Source organism: Gavia stellata, chromosome 6 (genome assembly GCF_030936135.1).
Source record: "Gavia stellata isolate bGavSte3 chromosome 6, bGavSte3.hap2, whole genome shotgun sequence".
Taxonomy (NCBI): domain Eukaryota; kingdom Metazoa; phylum Chordata; class Aves; order Gaviiformes; family Gaviidae; genus Gavia; species Gavia stellata.
In genome coordinates, this window is record NC_082599.1 from 24,260,905 (window position 1) to 24,278,864 (window position 17,960).

General features: G+C 37.9%; 1 protein-coding gene across 2 annotated transcripts; it reads left to right on the forward strand.

Moving 5' to 3' along the window:
• The first annotated feature begins 1,652 nt into the window (after positions 1 to 1,652).
• Positions 1,653 to 17,859, forward strand: DBF4 (DBF4 zinc finger). Of its 2 annotated transcripts, XM_059818847.1 has the most exons (12): positions 1,653 to 1,698; positions 4,206 to 4,384; positions 6,319 to 6,513; positions 7,703 to 7,753; positions 8,305 to 8,374; positions 8,518 to 8,594; positions 10,135 to 10,165; positions 10,440 to 10,485; positions 12,238 to 12,369; positions 14,971 to 15,085; positions 15,438 to 15,562; positions 16,749 to 17,859. In XM_059818847.1, the coding sequence occupies exons 1-12, from the start codon at positions 1,653 to 1,655 to the stop codon at positions 17,812 to 17,814; spliced, it is 2,133 nt and encodes a 710-aa protein (XP_059674830.1). In that variant the 3' UTR covers positions 17,815 to 17,859. The 2 variants fall into 2 exon arrangements, with proteins under 2 accessions (XP_059674830.1, XP_059674831.1); XM_059818848.1 differs by lacking the exons at positions 1,653 to 1,698; positions 4,206 to 4,384 and having other exon boundaries at positions 6,481 to 6,513; positions 10,443 to 10,485.
• The last annotated feature ends 101 nt before the right edge of the window (positions 17,860 to 17,960 follow it).

The following is a 17,960-nucleotide window of genomic DNA, read 5'->3' on the forward strand; positions in this document are numbered from 1 at the left end:
CCAGCCTGCAGCCCATAAACTGTAGCACAGCAGAATAATTCATCTAGCTCTCCTCTTGCTTCCGTCACTCCTGTGAGAAAATCCAGAGAGGTCTCCGGGTTGATCCAACAGTCACAGCCTACTAGTGATGACTATATCCCCTGGCAAGCTCCTCATGCAATAAACAGTGACTAAATATTATTAATGCTACCATTAAATATTAATTCCTTGAACAAATCCTGCTGCATGTCTGCATAGGCAACGTTGCAATACCTTGGGAATGTACTCACAGTATCCTAAGGAGCTTATATATTCCCAGTATCTGCAACTAGCCAGGACAGTAGAAAATAATAAAAACATTTCAGGACATAAAATCCCCAAGTAAAGGCATATCTTTCAGAATGCACGTTGTGCATAAGTGCAGTCATAACTTAATTAGTTTACATTGATATAAGCTTTTTATTTCATCTACAGGAACACTACGATGTTTTGCTATTTTCACTAAGTTTTAAATAAAAGATAAGAAAGATTAAGCTGCATATAACGAGATTCACCTCTTAAATGAATCACAACTACTAATTTGTTGTCTTTTTTAACACGTTTTTTAACTTAGAACAGAACTACTTTCCCGAATAGCATATATAACCAGTTTATATGCAGCAACCAGGGTGTGACCTGGCAAAGGCTTCCGCGATAAAAATGTGGAGCACCCTCAGCCAGCCCCCGGCCACTTATCACAGCCCACAAGGCCCTGCACAGCCACAGGTTGTGAAGCCGGGCCGCGATCTGGGCCAGCGCTCTCACCTGCCCTTGGGCCAGGGAACGCCTCAGGGAAGGGAGGGGAGGCGGGGGCTCGGGGGCGGGAAGTGCTCAACCCGGTGAAGCCTCCGGCCTGCCGGCACCGGGCCTGCATCGGCGGGAGGTCGCTGAACCGGGTGTTTGCTCCTCAGAAGGCCCCCCCGCCTTGCCGGGGCCGGGCGGAGAGACTCCTCCCCGGGATTTCGGCTGAAGAGGGCGCTCACCGGCCCGCCCTGGCCCCTGAGGCGTGAGGGGGAGGGAGGCGGCACCCCGCCCCGCGCAGTAACGGCCGCTGACCTCCCGCCGCCTCGGAGCCGCGCAGCCCGGAGGACTCCTTTTCCTGCCACGAAGGGGAGGGCGAGGAGGGACGCCACCGCCCCGCGCCTCTCGCCCCGCCTCGCAGCACCTCCCCGCTGCGCTCCTCCCTCCACCCCCTGCGCTCGGCCCCCGCCCTTCCCCCCGCCTGCCCGCGCACTACCGCGTGCGCGCGGCCGCGGCCGACCGTTGGTGAAGCGCGGCCCGCGGTGGGGCAGCGGGCGCCTCTGGGACCGCCGTGCCGCTCTGCGGGAGGAGGAGCGAGGCCCAGCGCGGCGGGCTGGGGCTGGCGGAGGCGGGAAAGCCTGGTGAGGCGAGGCACAGCACGGCGCTGCAGCGCCCGGAGACCCGCGCCGGCTTCGACGGCAGCGACGGAGAGTGCCGGGAGCGCGGGCGAGCGCGGGTGGCCGGGCTGCGGCGGGAGGGGAGGGCTTGGAGCCACTGGGGAGGGGGCCTGGCGGAGCTGCGTGCCGGGGAGCTTAGCGGCTCTGCTGAACCCCTGCAGGTCGGCCGGCGGGCGGAGAGGAGAAGAGGATAAGAGGATGTGAATCCCCGGGAAGATGAAACCGAGCGCTGCGGAGGCCGCCGACAAAGGAGCGCGTCCCCGTAAGCGGCGCGTCGCTGGGGGTGGCCCGGGGGGGAGCTGCCGCGCCCCGGCTCGCAGCTCGCGGTAGGGGCGTTCAACCCTTTCCCACCGTCAGCGGGGTCGCTTTCAGCCGCGGCCTGGTGCCGGTGCCGCCTTCCTGGCTCTCGTTTGCGAGCCCCCGCAGTCGGCCTGGTGCCGGGCGTGGGCCTCGTGGCTCTGTCAGGCTAGCGGGTAAGCACGACTTGCGCTGGCTTTGTTAGGGGTGGACAGCTGAGATAACCTTTTCGTGGGTTGGGGAATTACACGTAAAAGTGTGTAACTGAAAAGGTGGCTAGCTAGCTTGTTATCTTTTACAAGATGCTTGCAGTGCAAAGAAGCTATGTTGAAATTCGCTAGACCACTGCTGTGCAAACTGCTCCACCCAGGCAGATCTTTGCTGGTATCAGGAGCATGCATGGAACGCCTCCTCAGCACGTTAGGCCCGGGGTGTTAAAACGCAGTTGCTTTACAAGAGGGACTCTTTATTGTTATTGCAGTACTGCTAACTCACTCCAAACTTTTGATTATTCCTAAGAAGGATTAAACTTACCTATTTTCCAATATTAATTCCAGTATTTAGTGTGTTAATTTTTGAGCTGCCCTGGCCATCACCTCTGTGTGTTGGATCTAACACCATATTTGATCCCTGGTCGTCTACAGAATTTCACTTGCATACCTGCTTATCGTCCATCTTTTCTGTTTAGTTCCTGAATCAGTTACACTATCCTAAGCCTCCCCATTTTCATATTTCTCTAATTCTTTTGGTCTAGATTCTACAAATCCGACCGCTGTTCCTCCTTCACTTATGTGCGTTCATAACCATTACCTACAAAATCTTGCAGCATTTGTGGTGGTTCTGTTGACTTGCTCATCTAAGACCATTTCAGGGAGGGAGAGAATACATAACAGAGGAACTGTTTTGCATGTTGGCTTTTTGTCTCCAGAAGAGGCCTGCTCACTTCCTGCAGCAGCCCTCATTCTCTGTTTTGAGCTTCTCCAGAAGTGAAGCAACTAGGAGTAGGGTGTCAGTCAGTGAGGAAGAAAAGACAATATGACACTAATGATGTGCAAGTCTTGGATGATTCTGTCTCTGTCATTGGTTGTAAATGGATTCCCATGGAAGTATGTAAGAACAGATAGGGTCTAATTACTTTTCATCTAATAATATTATTCTAGTTTCCAGCTATGTTTAGATACAGGGACTTCGTGAGTTGCATGTCACTTCTGTGCATTTAGGACCCGTCAAAGTATTCCTCTTCCATGTACTTGTGCAGTCTCCCCTAGAAATCACATCTTAATATCGACAGCATTCTTTGGCAGCAAGCTCCACAGGGTTGCCCTGTTGCACAGAGAATCAGTTACTGGTTTTTGCATTTTGTACCTGACTCCTAGTATTGTTTGATGCCTCATAGCTCTTCTGCTGGAATAGGCTGTTCAGCCATTCTGTCTATGTTCTTCTTGACTTTGTATATCGGTATTCTTTTTCTCCTAAATAATTTACTTTACAGATTGACAAAGGCTTAATCTGCAAGGTCATTCTTCATGCCTTTGATCATCCTTGTTACTTTCATGCACGCTGTATTTGAGATGTGGCTGAGTGCTGCATTTATGAAGTGGCATAATAAAATAATCCATTCTATTTTATGTGTCTTAGCAAATTCTATTTTTTTTCTTTTTTGATTGCTACTCAGTATTGAGCTGATGTTCTTGTAGAACTCTACCACACTCCAAGATTTTGCTTGAGAAATGAGGCTTATTTCTCACCCCGACTGAATTTTTTTATTTATTTATTTGCTTATTTAAATGTCTAGTCTAACAGTTAGGCTTGTGTGGATAGCTCTGTGTTGAGCATCAGGAAAGTTCATCAGCACAGTTTAATTGCTGAATGTGGTTTCTTAGTTTTAGAGTAAAATTCACTGTGACAGAAAGTGTGTTCATAACTAGAAGGGTTCTGAACTTTAAGCTTAGTTTTCCTGCATCTCAGGTGCGTGCTCAGAATTCAGATAAATAGTATGATCTAGGTCTTGTGTTTTTTGGTTTTTCAGTTACTTTTGATTGTATTTTGTTCTAATGAGTCTACATGAGTCCTTTTTGTTACAGATGAATCAGAGGGAGGCACAGATCCTGTTATAAAACGGTGTTCTTGTGATTCTCAGTGACTGTGCAAGTAGTGTGTGTATTGTGGTACAGAGATAGCAAATACTTGCCAAACTGGATGAGAAAATTGATGGCATTGTATAGCAATTGAAATAAAAAGTCCATTTTAAGATATGATTTTAAGAAAAAACTTTTAAGGGCTATATGTGGTATTATTATTAATGTCTTGGTTTTGACATGTTTAACATATAGCTATTTTTTCAAAGTCTTATATTGCATGGAAGCATGCCTTGTCCATTTCCATAATTTAGGAATTTTCCTTTTTGAAAAGAAAAAAATAAACACAGTTCATGAAATACAGTCCTGTTTAAATTCCCTTTTCTTTTTGCAGCAGATGGAACCCAAGCAAAACCAGAAAAGATAAGATCTTCTCTGAAGAATGTGAAAAAAGATACAGGAAAACCAGAGAAACTTAAATATAAGCCACTCACTGGAAAGGTGTTTTACCTCGATATTCCATCAAATGTGATCTCTGAAAAAATAGGAAGGGACCTCAGAGAGCTCGGAGGTGTAAGTTAATGAGCAGAGACCTTTACAAAACTAGAAGAAAATCTGTGCATGTGGAATGCCTTTCCATGTTCTTTGTGACTGCATTTTAATGTCTTTTGTGTTTCATATATGATGGGGTTTTATTTTTTCTATTTGTCTTAATGTTTAGTATGAACAATTAGCTTATTATGGAATTGTTTTGTGGGTTTTTTTACTAGAAGCTGCTTTGCTAATTGTAACAGAAGTGTTTATTATAAAGGTTTGTTCTCAGTTGATTATTCATTTGCTTAAAATTTCATCCAAATTTAGTAGGGTTTATTGTTTGAGATTATTTTTTTTTTCCTACTGTTTCTGACTATGTTGACATGTTTACGTGTTACAACTAAAGTTGTTCAGCTGAACCTGAAAAAGATTAGGGGAAGTGTTTTGCATATGCTTACTAGAAGTCAGTCACTTCAGTAAGTACTTTCTGCACAGAGTATGTTAATGAGTATTTTAAATACTCTTATTTGAATAATAGATTTTATAAGCTGCTTAATGCCTTTTTTTTTTTACCTAATGCTCTCTTCTGTATGTAAGAAACATTTTGATACAAGCAAGTACGGGATATCATAGTAACACGCAAGCAATGCAATTGCTTAGTCCACTTTAAAGCTGAGTATTGTGAGATAGTGTAGAGGAATCTTGGCAGTTAAAGTATTAAACACCCTTTAACTACAGAAGCAAAAGGGATCTGCTTGAATTGCTAGTTATTCTGAACATTGCTTTGGCAATACTACTTTGACTTCAGAGGAATGCTGAGCAGTTTTATGAAATTGACGCTTCTAAATCAAGATGCTGTCTGAAATTATAGTAGAGGCAAGGAATGGCAATAACGGCTTCAATTTAAATGCATCTCTTAGCATGCACTCATTTAATGCTAAATGTAATCTTTTGTCTTTCTCTCTAAAACAGAATTTTAGGAATTTGTATGTGAAAAGTAAGATTGCAAATCAAAGACTGAAAAGGAAGTTTTTCTGTTTTATTCTGAGGAGTATATGCCTAAATCTGAGGTGCCCAGGCACCCTCACGATCAAGTACCACATGTGTTTCGTTGTTACTTGTGTGGAGTGCATTCAAAAGTGCCTCTCTCTGTATGTCCCATTTCTGTAAAAGGTACATAGGGCAGGATTGGAAGGCACAGTTTCAAGCTTGCTGCCTGTGCAATTTGCGCTTTCCATACTGATTAGCAGAGAAAAGGAAAATATTTTAAGCTACACAAAGTGGCAAGAAATAACAAGGCAAATAGAGCTGATAATCACACAACGGTTGGTAACGAAAGACTGAAGGAACAAAATGGAAGAGAATAAGCGTAGCATAACCACATATTTTGTCTTGCTGAGTATGAAAATATTATGAATCTACTTAAGGCTTCTACATTTTTGAGAAGTGTTATGAATACTGTAGGTATGAAACATGGTAACTATCCTGAAATTTTAATTTTTCTCCTGGTTCTAAACTCAGTGAATTTATAGCTTCTTGCAAACTGTAAATTACATTTGCATATGCATGCCTTTAAATTTAGCTGAACACTTCTATGTAATTTCTGTTACATAAAATCATGATTTTCCTTGAATTATTCTGTTACTTCTCAGTGCAGCATTTGAATTCTGCTATTTGGAAAGTATTACAGCTAGATAGTTCGAAGAATGATAATAATCAAAACAAAGCAAAGCTGTTTTGATAGAGATTACAAAATTAAGAAATTGAGATTAGAATTTGTGATTGGTGAGATACTACTACAGTTCAATTGTAATTGTCATCCGGATCTTTAGAAAATACCTTCTCGTTAATTCAATGTTTTTGAACTTAATTAATCTGGAAGTTTTGTCACTTTTCTTTAAAGAATGCAATGTAAAATTGAGTTACTGATTAATTGTCCTGAAATAATTCCTTGCTTTATATCTTATATTTAGAGAGTGGAGAGTTTTCTTAGTAAAGATATCAGCTATCTCGTGTCTAATAAAAAGGAGGCAAAATTTGCACCAGCTCTTGGTCAGATTTCTCCTGTTCCAAGCCCAGAATCTGCACGTAATGGAGGAAATAGTTCACCTCATCCTAGCAACCGAAAAGATCGACATGACGGAAGTTCATTTAAGATAGCAGATACAGTAAGTTTCTTAGTAATAATACAGCAAATCAGGTTCAACCCATTGGATATGGTCTTACAATTTTTCTCCTATTCTGTTTCCTAAAGATGGCAACAGTTCCTTGGGTGAATAAGGGGTTTGGTTTGTTTATTTAACAGGTCAAACATTTAAACTAGTTCAGGCTAACTTGTTAAACTTAAGTAGCTCAAACTAATAAAGCAAAGTTTCAAAAACTAATTAAAAAAAGGAGCCTTTTCTGCAAATAAGCAGACTACACTAAAATCTGTTCTAATATAGTATGCCTGACTTACAACATTGACATTGTTATGTTGGACAGCTGGATCAATACGGATAGGCTTGTGATGGCATCCAATGGTTCCTGTCTCTAGCAACATAGCCTATTAATATCTGGCTGCTGTGATGTTGTTAATGCAGATACCTGCAGAAGCACTCTTTGATAGTAGTTCAAGTAAATAATTAAAATCGAACATTATGAATATTAAGTTTTTCTGAGCTCTTTCTTATTATATTAGAGTATCATGTTAATTGCAACAGTTAGAATCTGATTTTGTGCAGGTTTACATTAAGTTTCTTATACATGCAAGTCTTGCGTCCTTTCAAAATACATTTGGAAACAATTAGCTGTACTATATACATGGTACTTATTTAGAAACATGACTGCTAGCCAGTCTTTCCATTGCATAGGTGAGATCACCTCATTTTGCAAGTAACCTGGATAGGTAAAGGCATGCTCATTATGAATAAACAGCATACAGTACAAAAGGAGATGCACTGGTGATGGAAAAGATGGGGATAAGATGGAGGCTGTGATTATATTAGTGACTGTTAGCTTAATTTGGCACAAGTCCAGCTGATGAAACCTCATCTTCTGGTGTGTGCCACTGGCTGCTTATCCCACCATCTATGTTGTTCCAGCACTGACATTGCTGCAGCCATGCAGTGACCTGCTTTGGCTGAAAATGATTACGTGTTGGGTGTTTTTTTTTCTCCCCCCCTCCCCCTTACCCCCCCAGACTGTATTAACCATAACCTTGTGGGGAAGATGCGATGAAAAATAGCAGCACAGTGAACAAAAGGAGACTATCATAGCTAAAATACGTATTTGTTAACAATAATGTAAATTGTTTTACCTTTTGTTTTTTTGAAGTGAGTTCTAACTTGCTACAAATGTGTTTCTGTTTTAATATAGGTACGTATGAGCAGAGGAAAATCCTTAGTTGAAAAAGCAATCAAAGAGCAGGTAAGCCAAGTAATCAACGAATTTGTGCTTGAGAAAACTTTGGTTTTGCTCTTTTAGAAAACAAGCAGTAGTAAAAGTGGTCTTGGTCTAAGAGGGAAGTCCCTCTTGGAACACTCAGGCAGAAGTTGGGGGGTTGTCCTAAGTAAAACCATCAGGTCATGCTTTCTGGGTACTTCCTGAAGAATTGAAAGTCTGTGGAGTCTTATGACCAGTATTATAATTTATCATGATTACTAATATAGCTAGTATTTGAGAGGTGCTCGTGAAGTTAAAGTAAATGTTTAAATCACTGTCTTCAAATCTTTCTATAAAATGTGACAATAGAGAACAGTTTTGGCTTTATGAAAGGTTAAATATAATGTTTTGATGGTGAAGTGCTGTGACACAGAGATGAAAAAGTCAGTTGAGGAGAGCAGTAGTCTTTTGGCAAGAAGAAAAGCATCTGCACTTGGATCTTAGCTTTCATATTACATATTGTAATATATTTGTAATTATTTTACATAATCTACCATATATTGCTTAAAACTATTAATATAATTTATTCTTTGCAGGACTTAATCCCCTCTGGTAGTATACTATCCAATGCTTTGAGTTGGGGAGTGAAGATACTTCATATCGATGGTAAATATTTTTGTTTGATGAAGCCTAACTTGAACTTGTAACGTTAATTTAATTATTCCTTTTTTAATTCAAAATATTAAAAATAACAAAATACTTCAAACATACAAAAATTAGCTAAGTATAATTCTCCCTCTTTTTGCCAGATGTTAAGAATTACATTGAACAAAAGAAAAAGGAGCTCTACCTAGTCAAAAGAGCAGGCAGTTCTTTTAAAGATGTGGTAAGTGGCTCTTTGCCATTTGTGAAAATGCCATTTGTTGCATTAACTGAGAAAACACAGGTGTACTAAATACTACCTACTGTGACGCTTACAGATTTTATTTTAAGAAAGTCTTGTTCATGTTCAGTTTTTCAGACCAGTATGTTTTATAATTGATTTTAAAAAATATTTGAAAAATAGAAAGTATTAGCTATACATTTCAGCATTATTAAAAAATAAAGTCCATAATAGTATTGAATAAATCGTGTGTAGACCTTTGCCCTTGCAAAGGATATCTAAGAGTCAGAAGTACTGAACTGTCTGAAACTTCCATTCTGCCTGCCTCAAAAATAATAAATAATTAAAAAAAAATTGTAGCTTGGTTTTAGTATGATGTAGATTGTGGTTAAGTTGCCTTGTATAATTTTCTTTATGCCACAGTGATTAGAAACCCTTTCCTTTTGATGCACCCTTTTGAAGAATCACAGTTACCTTTCCTGAAGAAGCTGTCTCTAGGGAATCTCTGTCAGTTGCTCAACTCTGCATCTTTTCCTTTCTAGTCTTTTAAAGAACTAGCATAAAGCATCTTTGAGCTCTTCTACCAAAAACATGCAATGTGCAGTTGGCATGTGAAAATCCTGATTTCTCCAGATTTTAGTGTGTGATATAGTGAGACACTGAAACTGTTCTAGCTGCTTGTGCACTCCATCTGCAGTTGCTCTGTAATTTAAATTAAAAATGTGAAGTTGTACAATTAGCTAGTCTAGGCAGGGGTCTGTGATAAGTAAATGGAAACATACCATCTAGTGCATGTTATATTGTTTTGGAATGCAATATTAGCTAATTACTGAGGCCACATGAAATCTTCTGCTAACTAAAACATCAGCGTATCATTGTTCATGGATAGCAGGGTGGGATTTTTTTGCAAGTAGTATAAAATACGAGTTTATACCTTCACCAGAATCAATTACAGCTAACAGCTGATGCTTGAATGTAGACTTTACTGTTTTCTGAAGACAAAATGCTCCTTTTAATTTCAATCTTCATTGTTAAAAAACCCCAAAAAACAACAATCTGTGTAAATCTGTTCCAATGAGCGGAATTGCTTTAATTGGAGAATGTTGCTATCTGCAGTTTTCGGTCGTATTTTACAGCTTGTAGTTAATTAACATTTTTACAACACTTTATAAATGCTATCTGTATTTAAGAATCAGCTTTCAACAATGGCAAGGTATTTTGGGGGAGGAGAGAGAGAAAGTGAATAAATTTACTTGTGTGGGGTTTTTGTTTGGTTTTGGTTTTAGGAAAACCAAATTGAAATGTCTCTAAGAGAACGCTTTTTTTGTGGTGTAGAAATAAATATTTCTTTGGGAAACATATCACCATATTTCTGAAGTACTAATGAGCTTAGTTTCCTGCAAAATTTATCGTGACTGTGTATGAAGTCATGATTAATACAGGGAGACCCTCATAACTTAAAATTACTTACAGCTAAATCTTAAATAAAATGCAGAATAATATTCACAGGGATTTTATACCTTCTCTCTCTTTTTTTTAATAGGGAACACAAGCTACTGCTCCAAAGTCAAGAAGTAAGTATTTCAGTATTTGTAGATGTTTTTTGTTTTACCTTATGTTCTGAACACTTAAAAATGTACTACAGTTCTCATCTGGTCAAGTGTGCTGCTGTATTCTAATTTGTATATCTAAGAAAAGCATGTAGAAAAACTGTGGAAACCAAGAGTTTGTCAAAACACGGTCATAGTAAGTTCTGAAATAATGTCTGCTTATTTATTCAGCTACTGGAGTAACTTGCTGAATGAAGAAAAGTATTTCTCTCTTAATTTCTCTTTTCCCCCCCTTGAGCAGGTAGACTGAAAAATCCATTTGTCAAGGTGGAAGATGGAAGTCGGTAAGTGTTCTCTTCATGCATTCAGTAATGTTGTTCTCAAACTGAGTAATTCAGAAACATTTAGTATGCCTTGACGAAGTGGCCTTCAGATTTCAATTTCTTCTGACTTCCTGACTTTAAATGCCAGCCATACTGTCCCCTTATAAGAGAATTTTCATCTCTGCATCCTCTGGGTAGGTATCTGTTTAGCCACTGCCTGAGGTTGAGCAGGTAGTAGTATAGTAGGGAATATTTGCAATAGGTAATGAAAGTGGAAAGTTGATATGTAATGCCAGTTTGTAGACAGTGAGAGTGGGTTTGTTGTGTTACTTTCTGCCAAGGGCCATATGAATGAAAAGGAAACCTGGAAGCCTTGAACCTTGGCATCTTTTCTTGGATCCAAATCCTATAGCCCAAAAGGCCAATAAAACTGTGTATACTAAATTCCAGTCATGCAATCCCAACTCAATAACATTCATCTCCTGCAGAGACTGTTTAGATGTAAGGAAAGGGAAGTTGTTACAGTTAAAATCATCCCTTGAAATTAGGTTTAATTTCCTGTTCAGTCATTTAAAAGGGAATCGTTTAAAAGGGGAAAAAAAAAAGCTATTAATCTGATGTCAGTATCCACAGTAGCATGAAATCTAGTATTTTCAGCCTTTAAAATTTTCACATCTTTCTGGTCCTGTAACTGATCAGACCTGGTTGTGTAAGGAAATACCAGTTTGCCAGAAGTTGAGAGAACAATGAGTTATAAAAAAGTGCAGTTCTGCACAGCATGTTTTGCACCTTTATATTCTTAACTAACTTCTGCTTTATGATGATGTTTATAAGCTCCAAATTCTTTGACCTGATTCTTTGACACTTTCCTGAATTAAAAAGATGTAAACCTGGTCTTATGCTGAGTTGGTGTAATAGGTGTGAGGGACATGAGGATAGTGGGGAGAATTGGACACACACAGTTGTAAGTACAAGAAATTTGTATATAAGTATGCGTGAATTTGACTTTTGAATGTAGCCGTGTACCAAACACCTGAAACACTTTTAAATGTTCATGTAACGTAAACAATGCTTATAAGTAACAGTTCAGAAGCAGAACAAGATGCTTAGCTGTCCCTATTATGCAGACTTGCTGTTTTCCTTCTACCTGGGTAGCTTATAATAGTAATGTGGGGAAAAAAATCAGTCTGAACTCTGGCATCAGCATTTCAGTCAAATGATTCAGTATGTGAACTTTTGGCATTTTTAATATATTCAGAGCAATGGTACAGTTGCTCGTTCTGATATCTTTCTAAGTACAATGCTGTACAGGAAAATTATATTTCTAGAAAATGAAAAGGTCATTTTTTGTATTTTGAATGGTGAATTGATTGAAATTTGTCAAAAAGGAAGAAAATGGTAAAATGGAAGAAAAATTTAATGCATTGTATGTTAGGAACTGCTTCTCAGGAACACAGATGCATCGTCATCCAAATTGTTCTTAGTTTATTGGTTACTCAAGTCTCAACAATAAATAGGCATGAAAGGCATACCCCAGAGAATGTGTAAGACAGCTATGGAAACTCAAGGCAGATCTGTTTTGAGAAAGTATCAAGTTTATAGGAAGGAAGGAATGACTTATTCTAGGATATTTATCTGTTTAGCATTCTGTGTATGTTACATGTAAAAGAGAAACACTTTTTCAAGGTTTTTTTTTTACCTGATTGTAATTTATGCTATAAATTCCTTTTTCCATTTCTGATGGTTCTAATGCACTTGTTTTGTCTAATACAGCCACTACCGACCGTTTTATCTGCAGTTACCCAGTTTTCCAGTTCTGAACTACTGTGTTCCAAAACCATATAGTCCTTTTGAGGTGGATAAGAAGCATCCTTCCGGTCAAAAGCAAACTCAGTCTAAGCAAAGGTTTGTTGAAAACTTGTTATTAAGGTGTGGATAGAGGAGAGGGTGGTTCTCTAAAATAATTCTAAAGTAATTGTTTTCTAAAATAATTGCTCTGCTTCTAATTTTGTGCGATACTTAATACTAATAGCCATGTCTCAGCTGATGTATTTCTGCGCTGTAACTGTTGGTGTCTGTCTGTCTCTCTCTCTGTACCCTCTTTATCCTGTCTTTAGTCCTTTTTTTGGACATACAGATGCATACATCCAAAAATGCAGCCTTGTCCTATCACTGTGGGTCAGCATAAGATTTTTTTTTTTTTCCTTTCTGCCACTGGTTTCTTCTTTGTCCTCATCTTGGATGCCATCCAGTAAGTATTTTACAGGAAGTGGATTTCTTAAGACTACTTCTGATGTTTGTCAGTATAATGCTAAAGTAGGCAGTTAAAATTTTTTTTAAGTGATATTCAGTCATAGTGCAAAATTATTGTTGATAAATAGTGTGCGTTGTTGATAAAGTCTAATTTATAGAAACTAGATTCTGCAAATACTGCTTCAGCTCGTCAGAGATGAAAAGTGGATGCTAACTGCCCAGTACAATTGCAGTTGGTCTTGCAGCAAGTGTTTATATGATACATTTTGGAATTTAGTCTCTATCTGAACACTGCAGATGCAGTTAAGACTTTTGGTAAATGTATTTTATGATTTGAAACTAATAGGAGTCTTAATTATCTGGGGGTTTTGGTGAATCAAACTATTGTTTTGAATTTCTTCTGCCTAGCATATCTGGAGTATTAATGATTCTTTCATTGACTTCTAAAATTGATTCACGTGAGAGACTAAAGATATTTAGGTGAAAGGTAGCTTTGCTATATGTGGAACTTTCTGTATCTAGTAACTTTTGCTGCTTTTGTGTCCTTGGGGTCTAAGACTTCTTTAGGTTTTATAGTTGTTTTCTTTATAAAATAGCTTCTCCACTGTTCAGGTTCTGCCCAGTCTTCACCATTATTATATTGCTGGAGGTTTTCCACTGATTGTTGCCATGATTTTTTTTTTTAATTGCAATGAATATGAAAAAGCAAAGCAACTATAATACAGCAGTAACCCTTGCAATAAAAAGGCAATTTCTGGTGGTGTCTCTTCAGATGGGGTTAAAAAGCCCATTCTTTTAATGGCTTTAAAAAAAAAAAAAGGCAATATTATTTTCATTTTTATGGATTAAGGAATATGATATATTAAAAATTTCAGGAGTTATGTTTGAATGACTATTCCTATTTAATCTTTCAGGTTGGCACATGCCAAAGAGGTATTTAGGTGGGAGATTATTTCATACTCAGCAGGTGATGTGAGGAATGTCAGTTTGAGGGGAGAGAAAGGGGAGTATTCGCTTCTTTTATCTTTATCTGAGAGAAAAGCTTGTTGAAGCTAAGTTGTCAATTCTACTTGCTTCTGCAGCAGGCAAGACTTGCAGACATTACTCAATCTTCAGATGATAAATGCTGGTGCTTATATCCTGCTTTACTGGTTCTCTGTGATTTTTTTACAGCTCTGAAGAGGGAAGGTAAAAAGGCTAGTGTAATAGTAAAAGTACACAGTTAAGTGGAGCCTATCCTGTGGAACCCAACAAATGCTGGGGCAGGTGTTACCAATTTAAACTTGTTGATTGAAAGTGATTGTTGAAAGCAGAGTACACTTAGTGTGATGAGCAATACATTGCTATGCTTTGTAGGTTAGAGATTTTTCTGGACAGGTTTTTTGATTTAAAGTCCTGAGCTTACATCTATGCAGATACTTGGTAAAGTCTGTCAGAATGATTTTTGGCTAGACAGGGAGATGGCACTATTCCTCTGAAGTAAAAGGGAAATAGAGATTGATGGTTTTGCTTTACTGCTACCATATCATCCTTAGGTGGTTTAATAGTGAGTGGCAGCAAATAGCGGCTCTCCCCAAATGAGGACTCCGAGGGTCATGGAGCAGCTATTGAAAACCTCTTCATGTTTTAATCTCCAGGAAGAACTTGAGGTTCATTTCCTTGTATTTCCACTTAGCCTGTACCTAGAAAAACAGGACAAAATGGCATTTGGTTATCATATTCAAAAGCTACGTATAACCAACAAATATGACTATTCTTTACTTTTAACAAAGAATGAGAGTTCATCTGTTAGACTAAGTGTTTTTACTGCATGTTTTCTTGGCATCAAAAATACTGACAGTCAATGAGATTTTAGGAGACTTCTTTTTTTTCTAGTTTTGATTTTATCAAACCTCCTTTTTCTTTATCAGCTATGCACAGAGATTTTTTTTGTTTAGCAATTTTTGCATTGTTTATTCTGAGTCAGTGATAGTAGTACATCTGTACTAACCTGGCTGTTTTATGCTTACATATAGTTCCACTGAGTTTGCCCGTCTTGTTGCAGTGAATCTTTTTTTTAATTAATGCATATTTTTTCTCTTTGCTTTTCCTAAGCGTTGACTAACATAATGTAAATAGTCTGAGGGGAAATAAAGAGGAGGTTTGGGTTGGTTTTTTTTTCAATTAAGGGAATAAGAATGAACATACTGTGAGAGGAAAGTATAGAGTTCAGCTCCATATTTTGAGACTCATTAATATCTTTTCTGTTAACAGAAATAAAATGGCTAGTGACAAGGACTGTGGAACTCCTGTTCAACTTCTGCAAAAGGACAAAAAAAAGAGAGGATATTGTGAATGTTGTGGGAAGAAATATGAAGATCTGCAAACGGTATGTGAAATGTCAAGTATATGCTTTGATACAGTCATATCTGTTAAGTGTGGTATCAACAATGGTTTTGTGGTATCAACAACAGTTTCTACTTGCTAGTTGAATGCATTTTTTTATCTTAAAAGGCTTCTGAATATATCTCCTAAAAAGCAGCAAGCAGGTATTTTTTTTCCCTTGTAGGTTTTAATTTTTGATTGCTGCCTCTGTGGTAGCTGAAGGCACTAATAGCTCATGTCTCAGAGACACTGGTAATAAATTAATGGTATTTACTTACTGCTCCATATCATACTGTTGACTTGTATATTCATGTCTGTAGTATTAAATTTGTTTCATGTTTTTTCTTTAATTCCAGCATCTTGAAAGTGAACAGCACCAAAATTTTGCACAAAGCACACAGTATCAAGTTGTTGATGATATAATCTCGAAGTTCGTTTATGAATTTGTTGAATACAAAGATGATGCACAAAAAATAAGAAGGTAAGTTACCTTTTTACCTAAATTTTAAAGTCTCTGTGAATTAAGACATTGAACTTAAAGATACTTCTGAAATTCTGAATCTGGTACAGAATAAATTCCTATTTTTCAATCTGAAATAAATCACTGAAATTTGCAATGCAGTTGTACCTGGCAAATCAGTTCTATAAGGCAGAAATTAGGAAAAAAAAAAATTAAAATGCAGATGGCATCACAGGAACATGAGACTGAAAGGAATTGCCAAAAGTTGTCCTACCTATCCTTCAGCTTCAGAAAAGCAAGATCTATTGTACTAAAATATGGCTGACAGAAGGACAGCAATGTCTGGACATCTTGCTCTAAAAACTGTGTGATAGTAGCTTAAGAACAGCAAATTATATCCTTCTCAGTCAATCTGATCTCCTTACCAGTGGAAGAACTTTTCCTAGTCTAATCTAGATCTTCCTATCTGTACTCTAAGCCTCTTAGCTTCTGTCCTGCCTGTGCTGGACAAAGAAGGCAGATTTTCCTTTCTTCTTTGTAGCTCAAAAGCTTAAATGGGAGAGAAAGACTTGTTTCATGTCTTGGACTCTAGGCACCAGTGTCTTCATTACTTGGAACAGTAACTCAATTCAAGATTGCTCTGATGAGTCAGGAGATAAGGAATAACTTTCTCATTTCTTAAAAAAAAAAAAAAAAAAAACCCAAAAAACAAAGGAAATGCAAATAGAGTCAAACAACTAATAACCTAATGAAGGCAAGCCTTTATTCCTTTTGTGATTTAAAAATACTGAATGGTTAGGTTTGAAATACTATGTCAAGAAAAGCATATATAATTATGCTAATTGTGTGTATATATCATAGAATATTTGTAAGTATTTATAGTCATTGCATTATATTCATTAGCTTCTTTTGTTCTTAATACCACTGTGAATTGAGAATTACTAAAATACAAGACTGCTTGCTTCATGTATTTTTAAAACAATTTTATGAGCTGTAGAAATCAATAAGTAAACATCAAAGTCAAATATAAAGGCGCTTTGTTCCTGTAGAAATAGTGTGTTCCTACCCTAAATATCCTTCCTTTAAATGTAAAAACAAAAATTGCTTTGTCAGTTCAGTTGCTTTTCTAGAATCAGTTGCATATGGAGTTCTGTTACCCATGTTTCTTTTAAATGTTTATTAATAATTTTAAACAATTTTGTTGTAGGACAAAATGTAGTACAGGATATTTTTCTCCTATTATTGGAAAGATAACTAGACCAGATGAACTGAAAGAACGACTGAAAAAGCAACGCATTTCATTGAAAAGTTACTCGTGGAAGGATACGGCAATGCGGGCACTCAGACTGGATCGGCAGCCTGCAGAAGTACAACCAAATTCTCTGCCTATACCTACCCCTATTTCTGGATCTGTCTGTTCAGTTCTTTATTGTCACCTGTCACAACCTTCAGAACTAAAAAGTAAATTCAGAAATAATGATGAAAATATTAAAACTGATTGCTCCTGTGCTGCAAAGTTAAGAGAATCTGTTGTATCATCAAATTTCATAAAACCACCCCCTCAGAAAGATGACAAAGCATACATGGAGAACTTGTCTCGAGCTTATGAGCCATTCTCTAAAGAAATACTGGAACCAGAAGTAAATAAAAAGAATAGACAGTGTTTTCAGGAAGGCACGTGTACTTTATATTCTTATACTGAAGTTACAGATTTTAGTGAAAAAGACAAAAACCTATCACAGCCAAAACGAAAATTAAATAATGCAGTAGTTCTTCCAGCAAAGTGTTTGAAAAAAACAAATGCCAATCCTACATTTGTCGAGAAACATCATGATTTATGTGAAAATCGGCAACAGATGCAGCATAATGTAGTTCTGGAGGCTGAGGTATCTGATACTGCTATAAACAAAGAACTTTATGAATTGGCTGCCAGCACTGCACATAGTTCACCGTCTGGGAAGCTGCGCAGAAAAGTGAAGCTTTACTTGGGAAGAAATAAAAGAGAAACCCAGAAACAGAATATGGAATTATGCGTAAAGTATACAGATGGATTGTCTGTTCCTGAAGAGAAGAGAAGTTCTTGTAGCTCACCAGTGCAGGCCCTACTGGAATTATTTCAGACGAGTGAAATAAACTCAGAATTTGGAGGTTTTTCAGGTTACACTGAGAACAAAGGTTCAACTAGCATAAAAGATATATGGGAAGGGCAGAACACAAATGTAATGTGGTCATTATTTTCCTCTTCATCCTCATCCCCATTTATTGGATTTTAATGCTGCTTTATTTAATATAATGATTTTCAAATAAACTTGCAAATTTAAGATTTTATTCATGGAAACTTTAATTGCTGTATTATATGTACAGATGGTTTGTTTTTCAAGTTTTTAATGCAAAAACTTTTGTATGTAAATATGAAAAA

Bases quoted from the DNA above. Each gene is read 5' to 3' on its own strand.
- DBF4 (XM_059818847.1), top strand. From the start codon at position 1,653: ATGAAACCGAGCGCTGCGGAGGCCGCCGACAAAGGAGCGCGTCCCC. The intron at 10,166-10,439 runs GTAAGTATTTCA...CCCCCCCTTGAG, and splicing joins TACTGCTCCAAAGTCAAGAA to CAGGTAGACTGAAAAATCCA. The intron at 15,563-16,748 runs GTAAGTTACCTT...ATTTTGTTGTAG, and splicing joins GATGCACAAAAAATAAGAAG to GACAAAATGTAGTACAGGAT.